Here is a 24,673-nt window from a genome sequence, read left to right as displayed (position 1 = left end):
CCCTCTGACCGCCCAGAAGCACAGAGGCAGGGGGAATGCGCAAATATGGTCATTTGCAGCTTTTGTGCATCTTCCAAGGAGAAAGGAAAGCTGAAACCAGATTTAGGTTTGGGAATTTTTGAATATCTAATATATACATGGTAAAAAGCTTCATTAGTGCCACTTTGCCACTCATAACGGAGATTAAAAATTCTTATTGGCACTGAGAAATAAGACTTAACGTCATTGTATTTATTAGGTTCTGAAACAATACACATTCACATCCTTTTGAATACAGTACATTTGGCACAATAATGTTTACAATGAAATAACACTAATGAATGGCAAGAGATTAAAATTACATCCAGAAAGAAAAAAAATGTACAAATAAAGCATCACAATACAAAAAAATTCCTAAAATTGAATACATTTTATAGTTAGCCAGAATTATTTTGCACATAATTTAAAAAGAGGTAATTTTTTAGCCTTCTTTTTTTTTTTAAAGCAAGAACGCATTGTTTTTTCACCTTTGGAGGAGAAAAATTAGGTTTCTACTTCACAAAGTCCATAATGAGAGAACACAGGAGAACAGCTATCCTTCATATATTTTTTGGCTTTTGTTGTTTTTTTTTTTTTGCACTCCATTTTTTTTTTTTTTTTAAGAGACAGAGAGCGAGAAAGAGAAAGGGGGTGGGCCTGGAAAGATTAGAAAAAACTGGCAGAAGTATTAACAGTGTGTCTATTTTCAAACTCTTGTAAAAATGAAAATGAAACAATGATTACTGAAGGAACACACAAGGCTTTTTCTATAGACCTTTGCTGGATTGAAATCGGCCTGTGTGAGAACTTCACCAACCAGAGGCACCCCAGGTAGCCCAGCCTTGGGTGCTGAAAAGGGGCCTTTCTGGGACAGACAGACTGTCTACAGCTGCCAGGTGGAATGTATTATTTGACTTCCCAGCAAACTTGCCAGTCGGCCTATAGGAAAGGCCCAGTCCCCACTGCCATGCAAACACCAGGCCCTGGGACAAGGCCATCTGGCATTGTGGTTAGAGCTTGCTTGGCTGTCCAAAGTTTATAATGGTGAAGAGAGCAGAAGAAAGAGAACAGTAGTTACACGTGAGTATGATGGGCAGTATTGTCATGACTTCCTAAAAAATGAGATGATGCCACCGTAAAGATGTTTCTGTGCTTGTACTCAACTCCAGAAGATAGTCTCTCCCCAGAATGTCAAGTTACCGAAGATAAATTAAATTAATCTAATGTTCTTCATCATTCACTGGTATGCCAAACACATGAATTGATATATTTAATATTTGCAATTATCATAAGAACAGATAATAATTACACCTGAGTTTTTTAAAAATAAAAACAAAAGAGAACGAATGTCATCATTAGTAACAAAGGCTATGACCAGCCAGATGCAAATATGGACACACACTCTCTATGGGCTCAAGAGAGTTACTGTCTGAGCTTTGAAACCACCATCAAAAACGTTCCTTTCTCTCCCCCATCTCTATCAGGGTATAATAGAGCACAGGAGAACTGTATGTGAGATTTAATATAGCTTAATATATGTTTACATCTTTTAAAATAAACCAAAATGAAATAAACAATACAAAGAATCCCCAATGCGCCCCCCCCCACCCATCCCCTATAAAGGAACACACCTATCTCTCGGTAACTTGAACCAATACACTTACAGAGTATTGCACCTGGACATTATTATAATTATTCTGTCATAGACTAAAGTTTTATAATATGCCTGAACATGCAGCAGTTGATACCTCTATATTCAATGAATTAATTCCACAGGCCTTGCAGCAAACACTATATACAAAAATCTCAAATGTACAAAAGGCAAAAAGCTTCATTAGTGCCACTTTGCCACTCACAAGTATATATATTTAGGGGCAGCTGGGAAATCCACGTGCAATAGTTGGAATGGATTCCATTCCCTGCTAAATCAGTTCAGTAAATTAGGTAATCAAATGACCTCCAGGAATCATATACACAAAGCCACAGAGAACCCTTGGAAATGAAAGAATATAACACTGTTAGCGTATCTACAGGAGGTAATGTCACATCCCTTAAATAGTGTCCACATGAGTTGCCATCGCATGTCACATGGAAACGAAACTGAGTACATCTTGCGACATTGTCAGTTTTCAAACAAGTTGCTCTTCAGTTTCCAGATACCCTTTGTATAACCCATGTTTAGCCTCATTCTGCTTATTCTGAAAGCAGGTATTTCATATATAACTTTACATGTTTAATGTTTAAAACCACAACACAGTAGTACTACCATTTTGTATAAGTGCGCAAAAATAACACACTGCTGCAGAAAATAAATAGTGTTTATGCTAGGAACTTAGGATGAAACTGGAAAGAGAATTTGGGAGCTGAGCTTTGTTGGAACCTCAGGGTCCTGGCCATCGCTACGGTGGCCTCTGTGTCCAGGCAGAACTTGAATGATGAGGAATGCTACTTGCTGCCTTTTCTCTCAATTCATACACCCCCCATGTGTCACTCAGGCACTGACAGCATCCACCTTGGACGACCGGTTTCTCATTTTGTATTAGCCCTTTAATATCTACCTGCATTCAGACTGGAATTTATATCTTTTGGCCAATTAGAAAGTGGATTTGAAAATATATTTTTCAAACGTTAACAGAGTTCAAAACCCCTTCCACAGAGAGGATTTCTTCCACAAGACGCAAACTTACATAACTTTGGCATGCTGAAAAGCCAACACCAAAGCAGGCAAGGGTTAGCCATTCCAGAGCAGACCAACCCAGCTGGCCGATCCCTGCATCTCCGGTCTCCCTCCCTCAGAGGGCATGCCTCGAGGGCACCCTCCGTCGTGCGAGCTGAGAAGCACCAATCTCTTCTCCAGGACAGAAGGACAGGGACGGCAAGCTGGGGCGCAGGAGGGAAAAGAAGCAAGAGGGGTCAGGATCTGTGTTCAATAGCAGAGCCGGAGTCTTCTTGTTTGCTTCCTTTTTTTTTTCCTTCTTTGCAGTAAAAGAACTGAAGTTGCTTCACTACCAGGAGCCCCTGAGGAGTGGATCCAGGCTTGCCAATGGTCCAAACACGGCAGTGTATACAGCTAACTGTTGACCCAACGAGTCTGTATTACTGGTGAGACAAGAACCGAGAGAGCCTTCTTGTCACCAGGTGGGAGGGGGAGGTGGCCTGGGGCAAGGGAATGCAATAAATAGACAGTGGACATGGGGCTGGGGCTCCGGGGAGGAGAAGGAGTTCAAGACCTGCTGAGTCTCTGCAACACAGGAGTCCTCTCTGCACCCCTTCTTGCAGCACTGGCAAAGTCCAACTGCAGTGGCCTCTCAGGGCATCAGGTCTTCACCAAAGTAGGAGAAGCCTTTGAATTCCTCCTGGTTGATCTGCTTTACAATCGCTTCGTCCACAAGGGTGAGTACCGGCTCTTCCCGGGTAAAGTCTTGGTCAAAATTATTAACGTCTCTTTTGGTTTTCTGTGGGAAGAAAAGAGAAAGTGCTGAGTCGAGGCTGCCCTGCCTCCTAAGGGCCCCCCACGGGGAGTGGGCACTGCACTGACCAGCCTGTCGCCAAAGCAGGCCTCTAGCTACCAACAGACAGCAGACACAGGGCTGTTCCGATGAGGTAATGATGGATGGCCCCAGGACCGGGAGGTGACAGAGGAGGAGAGGAAGAATGACTCCAGGTGAGAAGGAAGAAGGGGTGAGAGAGTATGATGGAAAAGCAGGGAAGTGGGATTCCCACAGATGTGTGTGCATGCGTGTGTGTGTGTGTGTGTGTGTGTGTGTGTGTGTGTACGATGCAAAGGTCCCATCTCACACCCGCTTCCAGCAACTGCTGTAGCCTTCTGGCTCCATTACAACCTCCCTCCCTGTGACCCAGGGAACAGACTCGAATCCCCTCCCAGAGGTCCTTCTTCCCCACAACCTGGCCACATCTGCTCCATGTGACATCCTGTCTACAGGCCTGCCTCGATTTCCACTTACTCTCACCACAAACCCAATTTTGTGCTCCCGTGTTTTTTTCAATTATTACACTCAGCGCCTTGACTTGCCATGACGTTTTTATGCTTTCATCTAGACCAAGAGCTTCTTAAAGGCAGAGACCTTGTCTTATTCAATCTTGGGTTCCCAGCAGTTTCCCAGCAATAAATGTCTACTGAATGAAGTAAGTAAACTCACTACTGACTCCGCAGCTCTGAAGGACCCACACCTCTGGGTTCAAGTTCCCAAGGTACAATTGTGTGGCTTATGGTTCTGGGGCAGGGGGCGGGGAGGGGTGGAAGGCAGCAATCAACCTACAGAAGAATCCTGGTTTTTGGAGAAAATCAGGAAGCATAAATAATGCTCTCTGCCTTTAGGGGCTTAGAGTTGAATTCGGGGGCCAGTAGTCCCGTCTATAGAACACATTGCATTAGTTAGAAAAACTTCCATGGAGAAGTCTGGGATTGGGCTACGACTTGAAGAATGGGTTACAATTGTACTGATCGAAATGGGAGGGAGGCATCTTGGCAGGGAGAAAGATGGAACAAAGGCAGGGAACAGGAAGACAAAAGATGCCTACACAGGGCAACGGGTTTACCAAGCTGCAGGGGCAGAGTCTGGCGTAGGGATGTTGGGAGTTAGGGCTGGAGTCCAATGGCAGAGGCCTTCAACAGTGGGTCCCCTCCCACTCACAGCATAGAACACGATACCCAGAAGATTAAAGGCAGAGACTCCAGAAATACTTTTTTTAGACACTGATTAACTGGTATTACCCAGGATCAGTGACCTGGATGATGGAAGAAATCTTGTGGAAAGATTCACATTATTATTTGTTGGAGAAATAATATTAATATACACTGTGCTCTGTGGAAACCAGTAACCTAGAGAAGTTAATAAGTAGTCCATGAAAAAAGAGGGTTTTGACACAATGCTGTTTTCTACCCTGCTCTTGGAGATTCGCTATGCACATTGGTAAGTTAAAGTCTCTGAGAAATTCTAGAGTGAGGAAATCTGGTTTGCTTCGTTTAGGCTAGCCTTCCTCAAGCTTGACATAAAACTTTTTCTTCCTAAATAGTTGATAAACACCTCTCCTGAGAGCAGCTTCTGGAGAACACAGTTTGGGGAATGCTGGTTTACAGTTTACAAAGAATCTTTGCATTTATTCGCTCATTTGATCCTCAGAACAGGCAGGTAACATCCTGATCTTACAGATGAGGAAACTGTGGCTCAAAGAGGTGTGGTGCCTTTCCCAGGGTCACTGGACTGGGTAAGAGCAGAGCCAGAACTCATGTCTGGGCTTCAGTGTGATGACTCCCACAGTGGGTAAGGTCTGGAAATCTGGACATGGGAGAAATTGGAAGATATAACAAGAGTCAAGTTCAACCAGGAGACATTTAGGTAACACTGCTAGGCCAGAATAAATCGAGAAAGGCCTGCCAGTAGGCAAGCATGGTGGGAGACACCTGTGGGTCTGGGAAGATAGTGGGTAACATGGGCCGGGTAGGCTGCGCAAGGGACTGTTTTCAAATGGCCCCAGATTGAAACCAGCATCACAAACAGCACAGAGCAGGGACAAACTGACTTTTACCATCTTTCAGCACCACCATTCCTGCTGGTGTCTTCTCTCTAGGCTTGAGTTGCACAGGTCAGTAGGTCTCAGAGACCTTGGAAGAGGGAAGGGAGGACACACAGAAAACCCAAAGGATCCCCAGAAACAGAACCTGCAGCTGAAGGACCTGCAGTCCATGCTGCCCCTGAGATGGGGAAGTTGAGAGGTTTGGTCACCTCTGCCAGGAGGGCTGACCCCTGGCAGGAGAACCATCTGGTCTCCCTCTCCAGTGTGTACAGAACAAGAGGAAAAGGAGGGCCCTGCTTGAGAGGGACTTCGGGGAAACAACAAAGACCATCCCCACCATGACGCACATTGACGCGGGAGGGTGGCGCCTGGGCAAAGGGTGTGGCACCACCTCTTCTGAAGATCTCTATGGAAGGGGAAGGGATTAACTGACTGGGGAGGGTTGCAGGCTATGTGCCTGGTGAAGTGAGTCCAGAGGGAGGAGCGGGCTGGGTAGGCTGCAGCGACAGTTGGGGAAGCATTGGGTATCATCCCAGCAGGCAAGCCAGGGGCATCCACGCTGGGGGGAGCTGGAGCTGAAGGGGACAGTGGAGTAGTAGGTGGCAGTAGGGAGAAAAAGAGAGTCAAGGAATAGGGCAAGAGGAATGCTCCGTTTGTAATGTCACTAAGGACAGGCCATGCTCAGGTCTATGGTAGACTGGTATAATCCAGGCAGAGGGCTCGCTGTGCAAGGCGTGGAGGCGGGAGATGCCTTCACCATCTCTCCTAACTTGGCACTCACCACACTGAGGAGGCCCCCTCTTTTCAACCAATGTATGATATAGTGACCAGGATTCTCCAGGTCTCAGAATCATTCTCAGGGCAGGAACACCTCCTTCCCAGCTCCCTCCCAGCTGGCTGCTAGTGAGAGGAACCTGTGTAGGAAGAACTTCAGAAAATCTGTAAGCTCTCTGGCACTGCCTCTTCCTATGGACCTGATTGTGTTTCACCTGTTGGTCATTAGTGTCTGTTAATCATGGAAACTGGTTTCATTTCTTGAGGTCAGCTGAGCATAGTGGTAAAGCTAGATTCTACAGGCTATCTGAAGTTCATAATTGAGACATCTGAATTACAGGATCCTGAAATACAGGATGCTGCTGTGAACCAGGGAACCAGGTTCAGTCAATACAGCTAGTGGTGTCATTCCCCGAGGACCTTAGCTCCATGGTGGGCTAGCTTGGAGAGCCATTTAGCTCAGCTCTGAGATTCCTGAGGTCCCAGAATCATCTGTGGCATTTGAGAGAATATGCCATTCTTTATGATCGTTATAGATTTGGCTCACGCATCTCCTTACACAACTTGGCCCCTATCCTACTTTCCTTGGAGACATTTTAGATGCATGTAAGTTACCCATTTCTAATTCAAATAACCATCCCCACTATGTGCAGTCTCTAACTGTTAACATTAGAGGCTTGGGAGTTTCCCACAGCAAACACCTCTGGGAAAACCCATCCCCTATTAATGGTATGTAGGCAGCATAGCATCCTCAAATTTGGAAAGAGCTGCAGAGCACATTCTTTGCTCACTGATTTTATTCTTAGAAAAGCTGCTACCTCCCTCAAAGAGCAGGCACAGGACTAGACTTAAAGGTTCCGAGGGGCAGGCTCTCAGAGACATTGTTTATCCTGATCCATCGTTATCCCTGCCTCCCCTAACGCCTGCATGTCAGGCTCCTGGCCCCCATTGCAGAGCCTGAGAGATGACAGTGATTCTAATTCTGCAGTCCTCTCCTAATCCATGAAGCCTTTCCTTCAACCTTTGGCCCACACTTAGGGAAGGCTGCATAGAGTAGGAGGAAGATCACTGGCTGAACTCATTCTGGTGCCATCCTTTCCTGGTTATTGATGCTGTGAAGCTAACCTCTTTAAGCCGTGGTCTTTTCATCTGTCACATGGGGGTGGCAACAGGCACACTATAGGTTGCCTTGAGGACTGAATGAGATGCGATGTTGGGTTCCTTCTGCAGAACCTGGCATGCAGAGGGCACTCAATAAATGATAGCGCCCAATCATGCCTTTGCATTATAGCATCCGTGTGCCATGGGCATGCATCATGCACAGCTTGGTTGTTAACCAACACAGTGCATGGGATCTGCCCATCAGTGAGTTTCCTAAAGGTAGGGGCTGAGTCTTACCTTCTCTCTGTGCCTCCAAATCCTGAACTAGGGCTCAGCTGGGGCCTGCATATCCTAGTGCTTCCTCCAGCAATTGAGATGTTTCCATTGTGTATCACTGCTTTTGGGTTCTAAAGTCCTGAGTTCTTTCAGTCACCTGCTTCTGAGGCCCTTCAGGAGCTTATCCTTGCCTCCTCCCCCAGCTTTATCTCCCTGGCACTGCCCAACTGTGGGGCTTCCTCCTGCCTCCAGCCTTGCATAGCTAGCCCTCTACCTGGAACGCCCTCCCCCATACCTGCCTTCTGCCCCTCATCCACTCAGTTGCCCCACTTCCATGTACATGCCCTTACTTTAGGAACCCTCCTTGTCCCGCCAAGGCTGCTTGAGCAAAGCTTCTTGTGGGTGCCCTCACCATCCATCTCTCCTAACTTAGCACTCACCACACTGGGGAGGCCTCTTCTTTCCAACTAATCTATGAGCACCTTGTAGGCAGAGACTGGGTTGAACTCACCATTCTATCCCCAGCCTAGCACAATGCCTGGCACATACTGCATTCTCCATAGATATCTGCTGGAAAAAGTAAGAAATGCACTTCTCTTGCTGCTACTTTATCTAGAGCCAGTAATGTGATCTAGATTCAGGGCCAGGGGTTGCTGTCCTGTCAGGGGGTATTTTGATTTTGGGAAGTGGAGGCTGGGAGCCGGGGAGATGGCTATAGTCTGATTCATGAAGAGCCTGGAGCCAGGTATCCCAGACCACCACTAAGCCAATGGGGCCTGCAAAACAGGTAGGCTTATGCCCAATTAATGACATTTCTTCTCCCAGGACTTGGGGCGCTAGAGTTCTCTAATTGCTGACACAAGACAGAAACAGAAACAGGTCTGACCAGGGTTTGGGAAAACTCCATCAAGACAGACATGTTTAGGAACTTGGTAGGGATGCCCCTGACCCTTGTAGTTGGTGTTAGGGGAAAACAACATTCCCAGTCCCTCTGGCATTGTTTCAGAAACAAGGTCTTGGATTTGAGAAATCTGGGATGGACTCTGGGGGACGGGCACATTTTTGGTGTCTGTAGCCGGGGAGCGAGGTGGAACTGAAGGAAACAGAGTTTCAGGTCACTCCAGATCCCTCTCAGAGACTGGGCCTGCCTTAGAGCTCAGGCCGCCCCAAGGCCTGGAGGCTCAGTGGCTTGGTGGTATTGGGACCCCAGGACAGAGGTGGGCAGGCAGCGTCAAGGCTTACTTCCTGTCTGGCCAGCACAATCTCTCACAGCCCTCACTGTGCTGAAGTCATAAACTCCAGTTTTCAGAGGAGCCAGCAGTGTCTGCTTCTGTCTTCATCTGATTCCCAGGAGATCAACAGATGACTTTGTTTTAAAGCTCTGAGGAAACTCCCTGATCTTATAGGCCGGGGAATGGGGCTGACTTTCACGTGGCTGCCTTGCTGGTCCCTGCCTTCCCCCTTATCTCTGCTTGGTGTGACAGCAACAGCACAAGTAGCATAGTAACCCCAAGCCAGAGGTCCTCTGCCTCATGGGGTGTGACCTGAAGTGAGACACGCTGTCTCTGCATTTGGTCTCCAAATGCCAGCATCCTTCTAGGTTCCACATGAGGCTCCTTCTTATGACTTCCCTAACTCCAGTCTCATTCCACCCTGCTCTCCCCTGAGTTCCTGTGGCACTGCCTGGATCATGCATTTAGCCCTTTTGCTATTTTATATGTGTCATATTCCCCATCAGAGCCCTCAAGGGAGGGCACACAGTAGACACTTAACGTTCACTGGCTGGAAATAATTTTTGTCACTCTAACAGCCAAACCCCAAGTCCATCCTAGCTTTGAAATGTCCATATTCTTATCTAAGCTCCACTTGTCTCTTTAAAATATTCTAAAAGCAAAAGAATTTAAATAATTAGAATGCTTCCTCAACATGAGCTAGATTCTCAGATAGATGCACATATTCTTTATAGCCATGCATTTGAATGAACAGAATATATGTCTATATGTTTATACACACCTGCTGATGTGTGACGTTAAATGAAATATGGAAGATATCACTGTATAGTGCCCTGCCTGGCAAAAATGAGGATTTAACTCTCAAGTTAAAAATTTCTCTAAACATAATCATCTGTCATCCCTTTTTCCTCCTTATAATTTTGTTAACCAAGAAATGTTCATACTTTTGGATTTTCTTTATAGTAAACAGTTCAAAACATATTATTTTTAGTAGAGATGGGGTTTTTCCATGTTGATCAGGCTGGTCTCCAACTCCCAACCACAGGTGATCTGCCCGCCTCGGCCTCTCAAAGTGCTGGGATTACAGGCATGAGCCACCGCGCCCGGCCATTTTATTTTTAACTCCATCTCCTCTTTAGAAGGTGGTAGCCAGAGGTGACTGCTTGGTTCCTGCCTCTGCAGTCTGAACAGTGCCAAGTGCAGTGGTGTTACCTTCTACTTGGCATGAACCGTTAAATTACATTAACATTGTGTGAGATAGTATCAATGTTTTATCATTTCCTAAGTAGCTGTGAGAAAACACTGACCCTATCTTAGTTGTATCAGTCCAACTTTACCCTGTTACGAGTTGAATTGTGTCTCCCAAAAAAGATATGTGAAGTCTTAAACCCCAGCATCACAGAATGTGATCTTATTTGGAATAAGTTCTTTGCAGATGTAATCAAATGAGAATGAGGTCATCAGGGTGGGCCCTGATCCAATGTGACTGGTGTCCTTGTAAGACGGGAAATTGGACACGGAGACAGACACGCACAGAGGGGAGACTGTGTGAAGAGACACAGGGACACGTGTGTGAAGACTGAAGCTGTGCTGCACGAGCCGACGAATGTCTGCGGCTACCAGAAGCTGAAAGACGCAAGGGAAGATTCTTCTGTAGGTTTCAGAGGGAGCAAGGCCCTGCCAACACCTTGATTTTAGATTTCTAGCCTCAAACCATGAGATAACACCTTGTTATCTTCTTGTCATTTCTATTGTTCTAAGCCACCCCCAGGTTTTGGTACTTCGTTACAGTAGCCCTGGGCAACTAATACAAACTCCAATCTTATTTTTCTGAAATTGATACAAATTTTTTTTTAAAAAGTATATAAAGTAGAGAGATGAAATCTCACTGTATTGCCCTGGTTGGTCTTGAACTCCTGGGTTCAAGCGATCCTCCCACTTTGACCTTCCAAACTGCTGGAATTACGGGGGTGAGCCACCATACCCAGCCTGAAATTGGTTTTTAAAATCCAAACATAATCCTTTACACTTAATCTTGATTTCTTATTTTGGAACATATTTCTAGCCTGTCAAGAGCACCATGATTCTGCAACTTACCTCTCTGAATCTCAGTGTATTTACCTAGGAAGTAGAGATAACAAACATACCTAGCTTTCTGAGGGTTATAGGTAAAGTCTAAAATACAATGCAAATGTTATTTTAATTCTATCAACCATCTTATCTACTCTATCCTCCAGCTTTATGTCAACCTAAAATTTGATTGGCATGCCTCCAATCTCTCTATTGGGACACTTATACAAATATTGTTTAGGACAGGATCAGGCTCAGAGCTCTTTGACCTGGCCCCTGAAACAGCCCTCTCACAAAGTCGACATCGAGTTCCACCAGCATTCTTTGGGGTGCAGTTGTTAAATTCATTGAGAAGCAACCAGCCATGGTCGCTGTTTCATTTTGCTCAGTCGCTTTGCTGGAATAAAGATATAAATGCCTGGGTATTTCTCTGCTGGAAATGAAGTTAATTGCTCCAAGTGGTTACTACTGCGCCCTGAATGTCCACAAACTATCGTCTCATTAAGAACATCTAGAAACTTGCTTTAATAATAACCATTTCAAAGTGTCCTAAATCCACATTTTCCCAGTTTCTGAATACTGGGAGACTGTTTGCTTCTCTCCTGTCACTTGATATCACTACTCTATCCCATCATTTTCAATTTACCAAACAGTAGGCAGAGCAGGTTCTTCAGCAACCTGGAATGTAATTCCCCTGGGCCTACACTGGAGTCATCTCGGGGAGCTTCAACCCACTAAGCTGTTGGTCCCACTCTAGGGATTCTGTTTAGTTGCTCTGGGATCTGGTCTGGGCACGGAACAGTAAGGCTCCCCAGCCGAGCTTTATTAAATGTAATTTGCCTGTCTTGGGTTTCAGTTTCCTCTTAGTGGTTTTCACCCTCATCTTTGTACTTTGAAGCTATTTCTCTTTGGGGAAAAGTTGGAGGCAAAATAACAAGCCTGCTTTTTGCCATTTTTTAACACAGTGGTTCTCAATCCTGGCTGTGCATTAAAAACAAACACAGCTGTGTAGACACCTGAGCATCGTCCTAGGCCTGACGCACTGGAATCTCTAGGCGGTGAGTTTTTAAAGCTCCATAAGTGGTTCTGATGGGCAGCCTGGTGGAGTCCCTCCATGCAAAGGCCGTGGATCTCTTTCTTTCTTCTTTTAACAATTTCAAAAGGCTATTTTCCGTTGTTGTCCAAAGGCCTGTTTAGGAGCCTAAGACCATTCTAGATTTGGCCTCCTCTAACACATAGCAAGTTCATGATGTATACTGGCAGTCCTTCTTAGCTTCATGGCTTCTTTATCTATTTTATATTGGTCTTTATAAAATCGGGACATCTGAGAACTCTCATTGAATCAGACTGGTTTCTTTAAATGCCCATCTGTGAGAGGTAGCTTAGTGGCTTACCTTCATGCTCCACAGCCAGACTGCCTGAATTCCATGCCTGCTTCTCCAGGTGCTAACCTTTGTGGCCTTGGGCAAATTATGCAATCTCTGTGCCGCCATTTTCTCATCCATAAAATGGGGACATCAGTAGTCCTCCCCATATATTTGTTATAAGGATTACATGAAAGAATACAATCAAGTGGCGAGAACAGATGGCATTGAGTAAATTATTTTGCATTGTTTCTTCCTCTATATATCCATATATCATAACTGTATGGCTAGAACAAATAGAATTATCTTTGGGATGATCCTGGAGAGAATGTTCTATTTGGTCTTAGTTCACGGAATCATCGTTTCACCTGGGCCACCTCTGTGCCTTTATCTCCCACGCACATGAAATCTAGAACCAATTTGTTTTCACTGGAGGCAAAGAGCCAACTATGTGACCCACCCAAAAGAACATTCTTGATTCTTTTTTGCCTTCCTATGCTGTTTTTTCTCTATTCCTTTTCACTGACAGCACGTTCATAGTAAATACTTTATATATACTGGTGGGCCATCTTTAAGCTTTCTGGAATAACATAAAATGAAGGAAGGAAGAAGATGGATTTTACTTTTAGCACTGCTGGCTAAAACTGCAAGCTGTAACATCATATCTCAGCTGGGTGTGGTGGTTCATGCCTGGAATATCAGCACTTCTGGAGGACGAGGTAGGTGGAGAGCTTGAGCCCAGGAATTTGAGACCAGCCTGGGCCACATAGTGAGACCCTGTCTCTACAAAAAAAAAATACAAAAATTAGCCAGATATGGTGGCATGTGCCTGTAGCCCCAGCTACTTGGGAGGCTGAGGTGTGAGGTTGGCTTGGGTCCAGGAGGTGGAGGCTGCAAGTGAGCCAAGATCATATCACTGCACTGCAGTCTGGGTGCCAGTGCCAGATCTTGTCTCAAAAAAAAAGAAAAAGCATCGTCTTTCCTTTTCTCCATAAGGCATGGGACATGTGTGTGCCTTTGTGTGGGTATCTCTGTGTGTTGTGTGTGCACAAAGTCCCATGGCATGGGGAAGCTGGGGCGCACTGGGAAGTGAGGAGCCCAGCAAGCTGAGGGCTGCATGGCTCACCAGCCAAAGCTGCCTGTTGGGGACACAGACCCAGGAGTCCCAGGTCTTTGGAGTTGCCACAAAATGCCCCAATCTACATTTTCACTTAAATCTCTTACTTTTTATATATTACCTACTAATTCGATTAAAGAAAGTTATCTCCTGGCTGAATGGGCCTCACAATCCTCCAGTTTGTGACCTTGACATTATTTAAAAGGTTGTTGCTTCCACCTTTTAAGGGAGAAGAAAATGAAGACCCACTTGCTTTTTAAGCACAATGGCACAAATGGCAGTTAAAAAGGGAAGCCACTTGGTCCACCATTTCCCAGCCCGACGGAGAGGGTCCTGGCAGCTAGGTGAACCCTGTAGCCAGAGGCAGGAGCTGCCCAAGCCTCAGGCCAGGCCTCGCAGGCCTCTTCCCCACAATCTGGCTGGTTTTCTCGCTAAACCACTTCTGAGGGAAAGCTGCTTCACTTCTTTGGAGGCAGTCAGTAGACTGCTAGGCGTGCTGAACAATCAACCACAGCTGAATTTTATCAGGTCCGCTGCTTGATGGAATTCAACTATTTCCCCTCTTCCTCCAGTCTCATTGTTTGCTAAACTATAAAAATATATATATTTTTTTACAAATTCCATTTGAGGAGTTACTTTGGGAAAAAACAAAACTCTACTTCAGGTATTAGCTAACAGCAAACCTCCCCCGCTACACCCAGCAAACAGATCAAGAGTTCAGCCAGCTAGCGTTTGCCTGGGAATTAGCTGGGGTCTGTCGACACAGCTTTCAGGGATTGCCATCACAGAGGCAGGCAGGTGTCCCTGTTATAAAGAAGTTGCCACCAAACTTCTAACATGTATTATGAGACTTTGAAACAAAACAGGCAACTACCCGAAGGTTCCTTCGGAAGGTAGCGCCAGTTCAGAGACCTACAGAAGAAACGGAGGGTCCAGGACACAGCCCCTTCGTGGCTCTTGCTTCTGCAAAACTGGGGAACATGTTCCTCATCTGCCATTGGCAAAGTGAGAAGCTTATCAAGGAGACTTTCAATGCTGCTTCTTATGTCTAAATTGCACGGTTCAATTATTTGAAGCAAAAGTAAAGAATATAAAGTAAGCTTCTTAAATGGGGTTTCGACCCCTGGAGCAAGGGTTGCCAATTTTTTTTCTGTCAAAGGCCAGGCAGTACATATTTTAGATGTTGTGAGCCATATGGTTTCTGTCATAACCATTCCACTGCCATTGTAGCCCAAAAGCAGCATGAACCTATGTAAATGAATGATCGTGGCTGTGTTCCAATAGAACTTTATGGCGACTGATTGAATTTCATACAATGTTCACGTGTCATGAAATAGTATTCTTCAAGCATTTTAAAAAATGTTGAAACCATTCTCATTCTAGGGCTGCACAAAAGCAGGTGGGGAGCTGCATTTGGCCCATGGCTGCAATTTGCAGACCCTTGCCTCAAGACATGGCTTCAGGGTTTCCATGAACCTGGTAAAATATAGAACGGTGTACTGTGTTTATGGACACATTGGGGTTTTCCTGGAGAGAGAGTTTACTGTATCAGATTCTCCAAGGGGGCAGTGATACCACTGCTGAGAACCACTGATTTAACCATTTCTTTTATAAAAAGCCTGACTTTCTAAGTGGTACAATAACTGTCTCTGAGGAATCCACATAGAGGAGAAAGCCCTGTGAAATATTTTCGGGACGTGAAATGTCCCCTTTTGCTTAAGTCTTTCAGACCACAGGGGTCCACAGCACGGGGCATCCCCTCTGGCCTCAGTGACTCTTTGGTGATCTGTGGGGAAGGCTGTCTCATGTAAAAATGGCTGAGAACATGTCCCTGGATGCAGACTGTATCTAAGCCTCTTTCCAGATGCGTCTTCTAAGTGCAGGTGAAGCCAATAGCCTCAAAGCATTCGTTCCAAACACATCATGTCTCCATTCTTCTTAGTGAAGGAGGCACTTATTCCTGCTCCTCAAACCCTCCTAGGCCCTCCCAGCCCACACCTATGCTCTCCTTTGGCTGTGACACATTGATTCTGAAATTTGGTAACAAAAATATAAAGCATAAATTCTAGCCACATGGGGCCACCTGATTATGGATGAGTCCACCTCATCCATTCAGTGCACACCGGCCCCAGATGACATCCAGTCTGGGATTTAGAAGCGGCCTGGAGATGTCACTAGGTGCCCCAGGAGTCCTGGCTCCCTCCAGAGGCTGGCAGTGCCTGGGGGCAAGGAGAGCCTCGGGCTTCCGTCACTAGCAGTGCGCAGCTCAGGCTTTGCAGGCCTCCCGGCTAATGGAATGAACACTGCAGAGTCTCTAGAACTCTCCCAACTCTCCGCTGTTGAGCCCACCAGCCCTCCAAGAGCAGAAATTAGAATAGAGGAGGATTTGTTTCCCTCTCAAACGTTGCACATAAGCTCTGAAGCCATTCCTGAGGCTACTCAAGGGACACGTCTGGTGCTGCTGTGTGGAAAAGAAAATGCCTCTTCCTGGAGGAGTGATCCCCAAACCAGGCCAGTGCCCTCCTACACCCTGACCCTTGTGCTGGGCTTCTCTTTCCTGGCACTCCTCATAACTGGGGGCTAAATGATGACTCAGTCCAAAGTGTCTTTTCCGCTAGGCTGGAGCTCCACATGGGCATCTGCCTTGTATTTCTAGCACCAGCTCAATTTCTAACCAGCCTTAGCTTCTTTAGAAGGAAAAAAGTAACAAAGCTTGCAGATGGAGACTTTGCCAGTGCTTTGGTGCTTTCCATGACCGGCTCTTGTGACCTCACACCCACTCCACAGGGAGGAGAGTGCTGTGATCACATCTCCATTGTAAAGATGGGGAAACAGGCTCGGAGGCATTAGACGTCTTGTCTAAGGAAAAGGCTGGGCAAGAGGTGGGATCGGGACTTGGATTCAGCTTGCTCTGACCCCGAGGCTGTGCCTCTGGCATGTGCTATCCTCCCTTCCATGATCAACTGCCGGGAGGCATCGATGCAGCCATCTGCACAAAGGCGGGTAGCACTGTGCCCAGCACAAGCTGCCAGTTCAATGGTTTCTGTCAATAGCAGTGTTGCTGTGTTAACATCAAACAACTGCATTCTGCCATGTACCCCTCACAGTGCAGGGGGCCACCATCCCCACTGAGTCTTTTGGGGTTATTTCATAGACATTAGGAGCACCCCACGAGGTGCTTGGGAAAGCACATGATATAGAAAATGCTGTACGGTTATCCAGGAATAAAGAGCCTGAGGAGGAGACAGTGCCTGGCCTGCCCTGGCTTGCCTGGGGCCTGAGCTTGCTGAGCCAGGCCCTGCAGTGAGCTGGCCCCCGCAGCGGGATGTGCAGGACCCGAGCCTGGTGATGCATCAGGAGCCTGTGTCTCCAGCTGGAAGTGGGTAAGAAAACAGTGGCAACCGGGACTCATTCTGCTTCAAACCAGGGGCCCTTTTCCATTTATCATCTAATTTTCAAAGCCGTGTCATTGCTGACAGCTGTTGGGTTTACCATTCCAGGGATATTTTTGGTATCCAAAGACGAAACTTTCCAATCTGGCCCTGGCAAAGGCCAGGTTCCTCCACTCACCAATCTCTCCCCCGCTTATTTAGGAAAATGTTCTAGATAGAGATCAGTTCTCTTGGCCCAGGATTTATAATTGCCCTGCCTGTGAAATGGGAACTGTAAACATTCTAATATGTGGCTCTCAAGTCAAGATGAGGTCACCCACCTTCTCTCACCATTCAACAGTAATTTCGGGTTTCCTAACGCAGGATCTTATGACCCCAAATTCCCAGGCATATACTGGAACTGAGCCATAGAAGGTGAGAAGAGAATTTCAAGATAGAGCTGAAAAAAATACTGTAGATCTGTGAAATTCATCTGTTCATTCCACAAATATAGACTGAATACCTACTATGTGCCAGGAATTGTTCTAATTGCTGGGAATGCATTTGTGAACAAAACAGATACAACTCTCTCCCCTGATTGCTAATTGCCATGCATTGCTAATTGCTGAGGTTGGGTGAACACAAGGGGATTCATTCCATGATTCTCTCTTCTTTTATCTATGTTTGTAAGTTTCCATACTGAAGTTAAAATTCTAAGTCCTGAATCTCAAAAACATGATGCTGAGTGAAAGAAGGCAGACACATAAAAGGTACATGCTATGTGGCTCCATTTATAAGAAACTCTAGAAAAGATGAATCTGATCTCCAGTGACAAAAAGCAGACCAGAGTTGCCTGGGGCTAAGGGCAGGAAACTTCTTGGGAGGGTGGACATGTTCTATGTATTCATTGTGCTGGTGGTCACTCCGGTGAATACATTTTTAAAATGCATCAGAATGTGGACTTTAAACGGGTGCATTGATCCTATGTCAACTATATTGCAATACAATTGATTAAAAAACCCTGCAAATCCCTACTCTCACATGGCCGGGCCTGGAAGAGATCTTAGGGATTACTCAAGTCCCTCATTTTACAGGAAAGGAGTAGAGAGATTCAGTGAATTTCTCAGGGTCTCACAGATGGTAACAGTGAAGACCAGTTCTGTCCAGCACTTCCCCTTGGCTCACTGCCTGTGATACAAGGTGGGTGCTTCATTCTGAAGTGCCACATTCTGGGGTGACTATATTCTCAATTATTTGGTTGAACACCCACACCTCAGGTACCTATAGTTCGAGTCTACCATGCCTCCCAGGAAGACTGCAGATCTCTTACTGCTAACACTAGCTGAGATGTCAGCTGCTTTGCTGGGGGGAGGAAGGAGTGTGGCTGAAGCCCTAGGTCAGGGTCTGGTTTATTTTCGAAGTCATCTCAGTTGATAAGCCCTGCTCTGGAAGGCTTATCTTTCCATCTCCCTACCCAAGGCAAATCTATTTCATATTTTTCTGGCCTTAGCCATTCGCCACCCTCTTCCCCACCTAGCTGGGCTCACACACCTGGAATACTCCATTGACATCTAAGCTCTGCTCTCCTAGAAAGCTGCTGTTGAGGCAGAGTAGGTCCAGAAAGGAGTAGCCAGAAGAACACGGAGGGCGGGAGACTGCCACTGTGTGGCCAGGCATTCTCACATCGAGGAGACTGAGGTTGATGTGGAAACTTAATGAACCTTCACAAACCTAATGTGTATTAGTCAAATCCCAGAATTCCAGAATAACAATGGAATGTTTAGGCTGAACCTAATTCTGTTATCATCCCCCTCCCCAGCACAAACAATGGGAAGTAGAGAGGGCACTGATCCCCCAAGTGCAATGCTGGATTCCCCAGAGCATATCTTCTCCATGACAGCTGTGCCTCTGGAGATCGAAGGTCCTCCACTCCATGTGGGCACGGGAACGCTGTCAGCTTGCAAAGTGCCCCTTGGTGCCTGTACCCTTCTGGGAACAAACGCTGTCTGGAGGGCTGAGCCCCTCTGTGAGGGAGGGTTGAGGCTGTCTCTGTCTTCACTTCAATGCACAACCAGGCTCTGACCCCTGTCCCTCCTGGCCGCCAGACCATCCTTTAGAATTCTCTGCAGAGACAGGCAGGAGGGCACTGCTTATCCAGCAATGTGGCCCCACGTGGACAGGATCTTCTGCAAGACCCACGATGGGGAGTGGGCTGATAAAGGCTCTCAGGACCCCCATGTGGACAGGATCTTCTGCAAGACCCAAGATGGGGAGTGGGCTGACAAAGGCTATCAGGACCCCCAAGTGGACAGGATCTCCTGCAAGACCCACGACGGGGAGTGGGCTGACAAAGGCTCTCAGGACCCCCATGTGGACAGGATCTTCTGCAAGACCCAAGATGGGGAGTGGGCTGACAAAGGCTCTCAGGACCCCCATGTGGACAGGATCTTCTGCAAGACCCAAGATGGGGAGTGGGCTGACAAAGGCTCTCAGGACCCCCATGTGGACAGGATCTCCTGCAAGACCCACAATGGGGAGTGGGCTGACAAAGGCTCTCAGGACCCTCATGTGGACAGGATCTTCTGCAAGACCCAAGACAGGGAGTGGGCTGACAAAGGCTCTCAGGACCTACAGAAGCCCGGGCTCCCAGCTTGGCTGGGGAGGCCCTCTTCTCCCTGTCCTCTAACCTTGAGAGGTAAAGCTCCAAATTCCTCTCCCAAAGGAGCATCCTGTTATGAGTCAGGTGTGGGATGTTACCCTGCTGCCTGTTAGTTATCCCTTAAGGATTTCGCATTGCCGAGTCTTCTGCCATTGAAGCTTTTGAAGGTGGCGATGTTAGGGTGACGGCAGAAGATTCTTTCCTTGCCTTTGTCAAGCTTCTCTCTCTAGGGTTTCAGGGCTTCACAGGGCACAAAGTACATGTTCAACAAATCCTTGTTGAATATAACTGATCTGAATCCTGCCTTTCTCTTTCTCTCTTTCGTGCCTTTTCCCAGGCAGTTCTTTCTTCCTAACCCTTCCCAGCTTTCTGTCAGGTTCCAGCTCCTCTAGAAAACCTTCCCTGATTCCTCCTCTCTCCTCTGCTTTGATCAGGCATGGCCTAGGAAGTCCTCCCATGCTCCTAGGTGAGTTATGTGTGTGTTACTTCAAGTGCTGGTGGTGGAGGGAGGAGACTAAGTTCAATAAACACTAGTTTGATGAACCGAGGAAGGTATATACCAAAGTAACAGCCATTAAGCCATAAAGAAAAGCTTAGGAGCTTATAGAAGCACCCAACCAAGCCCAGGCCAGCCCAGGCCTCAAACTCTTCCCCGGAGTGGAGGTAGGGGATGAAAACGATGTGTTCATTTGGCCTTCCCAACCCCAGGCCACAGGAACGTTCCTGCAATCAGAATTCTCAAATGGCAAAATCCCTGCAATCAGAATTCTAAAATGGTGAAATCACTTGTCAAAGATGCTACACTAGGCTGTTTGGCTTAGAAATATTTGGGAGCCTGCTGTGCTGGAACACGGTCTCACTGGTGACCGCTACCATTTCAGGGCTGGGGCGCTGAGAGCCGCACAGCTGTGCCCAGCAAAACACTACTGAGAACGAAGGCAGGGAACGTCAAGGTGGTAAGCAGGGTCACAGAGTAAAAGCGGGGGAGGGGGTTGCTGATAATGTGGGGGAACTTGGGGTGCTATCTCAAGAGGCAAAAAAAGCTGGGAATGCTGGCACCTGGGGTGAGTCACCCTCTGGCAGTACCTCCCTCCTCTTAGCACTCCCCGGCTCACGCCAGTGGCTGCTGGAATGATGCCCCCACGGGTGCTTCAGCATTCTGAACTGGGCTCCTTCCCTGTTTTCAGATGCTTTCTGCCCTGTAATGGCTGGTGCCTTGCTGGATGGTGCCATCTCCTCATCTGAACTCCTGGCTCCTCAGGCCCTTTGAGACAGGAGTGTTATCCCGTCCAGCCTCCCTCGGCCTCAGTCTCCTGTTGTCCTCCTCGCTATCAGCATCAACACCATCCCAGTGTCCACCTGTATCAGGCACCGTGCTACTCACTTCCTGTAATTAGGTTTGTTTACTCCTCACAGCAACCCTGGGTGGTAGATCTTTATTATCCCCGTTCTATGATCAGCAGACTGAGGCTCAGAGAGGTGGTGACTTTCCCAAGATCCCACAGCTCAAATTAGAATCTGGTTGCATCTGATTCCAAAGCCCAGCCTCCAAACATTACATCAGCCTCCTGCAATTCTTAACTCTTGATTCTTGGAGTCGGGATGAGAGGAAGAGAGCCTTTAAAAGGCCAAGGTAGGGGTGGTGAATGGAGAGACAGGAACTAAAATTCATTGAGAATCTACAGTGCACAAAGTAGCTTAGATGTATTATCTATTCCTGTTTATAATTTTTTTTTTTTGAGACAGGATCTCATTTTCTTACCCAGGCTGGAGTGCAGTGGCATGAACATGGCTCACTAAAGCCTCAACCTTCTGGGCTCAAGTGATCCTCCCACCCCAGCCTCCTGAGTAGCTAGGACTATGGGTGCATGCCACCATGCCTGGCTACTTTTTGCATTTTTTGTAGAGACAAGGTTTTGCCATGTTGTCCAGGCTGGTCTTGAACTCCTGAGTGCAAGTGATCTGCCTGCCTTGGCCTCCCAAAGTGCTGGAATTACAGGTATGAACCACAGTACCTAGCTATTCCTGTTTATGATTCTATGAGGGAAGAATTCTCCTAGTATCCAGTTTTACAGATAAGGAGGCCAGAGGTCCAGGGGTGAGGTGAATTCTTAGCATCACATGGCTTTCCTGTGAGAGCAATTTTATTCCAACCCAAGTCTCTCAGAAGTCAAAGCCAGTACCCTGTCCACTGTACCATGCCACCAGCTGGGGCAACCATCAAAAACAGGTTTCTGGCCTTTCCCCATGCCCTCCAGTGCTGGATCAGGGCCCTTGCTCTTGGAAGGATCTTGTAGTCTCTTGGCTGGTAAGCCGCTCGGATGTGGTGGACACAGTCCAGGGGGATGTCCTCATGAGGGGCTGCAGAACCCAGCCTTGCTCCTGCCCCAGCTCTGCCAGGACAGAAGATGAGGATGGTGTCATAACTGGCCTCCATGATCACAACCCAAGCTATCAGGTGGTCCCTAGGCAGGTGGGCTGGCTTTGGGGAAAGGGCTGCCTGTTCAACAGGGCTCCTCCTCAGGTCGCTAAGTTGGTGAGGTGTGCGGGTCTTGAGCCCACTTCCCAGGTTTTCTCTCGGCACAGCCCAGTCATGCAGGAGCATGCAGGAGAGGCCTCCCTCAGGGGTCCCGCCATGCAGCGCGGATGGCTGGATGGAAACGGATCATGAGGTTGAGAGGGGCCTCTATGTCACCGGGCCTGAGGGCTCACCTACCTGGAGAGACTCCCCACTCTGGAGGCCTTACCTTAAAGAGGGACATTCACACTGAAGCAAACTTGAAAAGAGAGAACACGTACACAAAGAGAAGTTTACTTGGCCAGTATTTCCCTTGTTGCCTCTGGCTTTCACTGAGGACAGTTAGGTTTCTGGGGAGGCAAATCTCTCCCTCCTACACTGGCTTCCCCCCATTTCAGTGCTGAAGCCCTGGGAGCCATCGTCTCAGAGCTGAACGCTTTTGAGGGGAAGGAATGGGCACACAGCGGGGAAGCCAGGCGTGAGCAGAACATCCCCCACGATCTGCAAGGTCAGATGATGCCCTTCAACCACACCAAACACATCGCTCTGCCCCTGCAGTCCCCAGAGAAGGCAAGCCCACCAGTAACACAAAAGTGAACGTACTACTTTTATTGGCAATTAGATGATGTCATCAACTTGGGATGAAATCCCCAATGGGATAGACCAGTGAATTCTACGGTTGGAGATTTTCTCCAGCATCAAGAGTTTTGTCTCCAGCCTTGCTGCCTTTCCTGTCTCCCCAACCCCTCACTGCTGGAGTATCTGCCACCAAACAGCACCCCACTGTGTGCCCTTGCTCTGAAGCAAGCCACCCCCAGAAAACTGATTTGAGTACATGATGGCGCAAAGTCTTTGCTTTGGTGTTGATGGCACATCGCTTGCACAAACTCAGTTCATTAGGTGGGTGGACAGAGGGTGAACAAGAGGAGTACAAAAGGGAAAGTGGAGGAGGGAGAATATGTAAGAGAGCTGCGAGAACGAAAGACAGGAAAGTCTCCACGCTGAAGCAGAGGCCACTGCAAACTGCACTGGGTGGGGGTTAGTACGAAGGGGTGTTGGCCAGAAGTCAGGAAACCCAGTTGGACTAGTGACAGCTGGTGAGTCAGGGCAGGGGTTAGACAAGGGAGGCTTAGGAGCCAGGGGAGCAGAAATCTCAGCTTAGCAGACATCTCAAGAAGGCAAAAGCCTGGGGGGAATAGAAGCCAATTGAGGTATGTGATGGAACCTGACTAGAGGCCAAATTCCAGCTATGAATCTGGACAATCTCCTTGGTGATAGCTGCAGAGGGGCGAGGCTTCCTGTGCAGGAATGGAAGTCAGACCTGAAAGCTGTTGTGCTGTGGCACCCTTAGCTTTTGTGGTGGTGACCCAGGGGCCCCCAGCCTCTAGCGAGCCAGTCTGGGCAGAGTACAGCCTTGCTGTGCCTGGCAGGTTCTTCCGCCAAGGGGCTCTGGAGTGAGACTGGAGAGGGTCAGGAGCTCTGGGAAAATATGCCACTGCATCCTGGCTCTTTGTAAGTGACATGACCTCACCCAGCCTCACCTCCAGCACCAACCACCTGACAAAACCAGTTCCTCCCTGTATCAGACAGGCAGGGCACCCCCCAGGTCACCCCGATTCAGTATGGCCAGCTGAGGAGTGGGGTAATTCAGGTTTCTGGAGACTGGTGGCATTCTGGTATGATGCCAGAAGGGCATGGCTTAGAAGCAAGTGGAGGTAACCCAAGAAGGAGGGAACCTGGAGCTCCCTCAGGGGCTTCAGGCACTTGACCAGGTCACCCTGGAGGTCTTCAGTTTTACCAGATTAGGGCCCTTGTATGGCTGCTTTCCTTGCTTGTTTAAACACATGCCCAATATCTCCTTGAGGCCACCATCAAATTGCAAGGCTGACGATGTTTGCTTGAACTTGGTCCTGAGTCTTAGACTCCAAGACAAGACACTGTGAGAAGGGAAAGGATCCTTTAGGATCCTTTGACTTGGAGTCTAAGACCCAGCACCAATAACTGCACACTGCCCCTGGCTGCTTGTGCTCCAGTGACTCGGAGACTTTTTCTCAATGTTGGGTTCTAAACCAGCTTTCCCTCCTCCCTCTGTCAAAGCCCTTTCTTTCCCAGCTCTGCTAGGAAGGCCTCAGCCTCCCCGTGACTCTCAGTGGCCTCTGTGGGTGGCCATCTGTTTTGAGGTAAGGCTGACTGCTTATGGAGCACAGAGCTGTCCTCACTGCTGGTATCTGAGCTAGGCAGGCACCCACATCCCTGGAGTTAACCCTGAGTTGGTTACAGGGGTGCGATGGCATATGAAAACCTCAAGTGAGTTTTCCTATTGGTCTTTTGAGGCTTTCTGAGACGAGAAATACAGTACGTTCATTACTGCCATGGGCGTTAATCCTATTTAAAATTCATTTCTGCTTTTTTTTTTTTTGAGACAGAGTCTTGCTCTGTCACCCAGGCTGGAGTGCAGTGGCACAATCTCAGCTCACTGCAACCTCCACCTCCCGGGTTCAAACGATTCTTCTGCCTCAGCCTCCCAAGTAGCTGGGATTACAGGCATGCGCCACTACGCCTGGCTAATTTTTATATTTTTAGTAGAGACGGAGTTTCACCATGTTGGCCAGGCTGGTCTCGAACTCCTGACCTC

At 47.5% G+C, this 24,673-nt stretch overlaps 1 protein-coding gene across 3 annotated transcripts in view; it reads right to left on the bottom strand.

Annotated features, from left to right (window-relative positions):
• Positions 1-210: 210 nt before the first annotated feature.
• PRKCE (protein kinase C epsilon) overlaps positions 211-24,673 on the bottom strand; it is a 535,976-nt gene continuing 511,513 nt past the window's right edge. For 2 of the 3 annotated variants that reach the window (XM_012450580.2, XM_064364050.1), the window contains exon 15: positions 211-3,473. In XM_012450580.2, coding sequence (XP_012306003.1) covers positions 3,327-3,473 — 147 coding nt within the window. In that variant the 3' untranslated portion in view covers positions 211-3,326. Of the gene's footprint in view, positions 3,474-22,267; positions 22,298-24,673 lie in introns of those variants that run through there. The other variant, XM_012450582.2, reaches the window with a different exon arrangement.

Source organism: Aotus nancymaae, unplaced genomic scaffold, assembly GCF_030222135.1.
Source record: "Aotus nancymaae isolate 86718 unplaced genomic scaffold, 86718_ANA_hifiasm-v0.15.2.pri h1tg000057l, whole genome shotgun sequence".
NCBI lineage: Eukaryota > Metazoa > Chordata > Mammalia > Primates > Aotidae > Aotus > Aotus nancymaae.
This window is presented reverse-complemented; position numbering and strand designations above follow the sequence as displayed.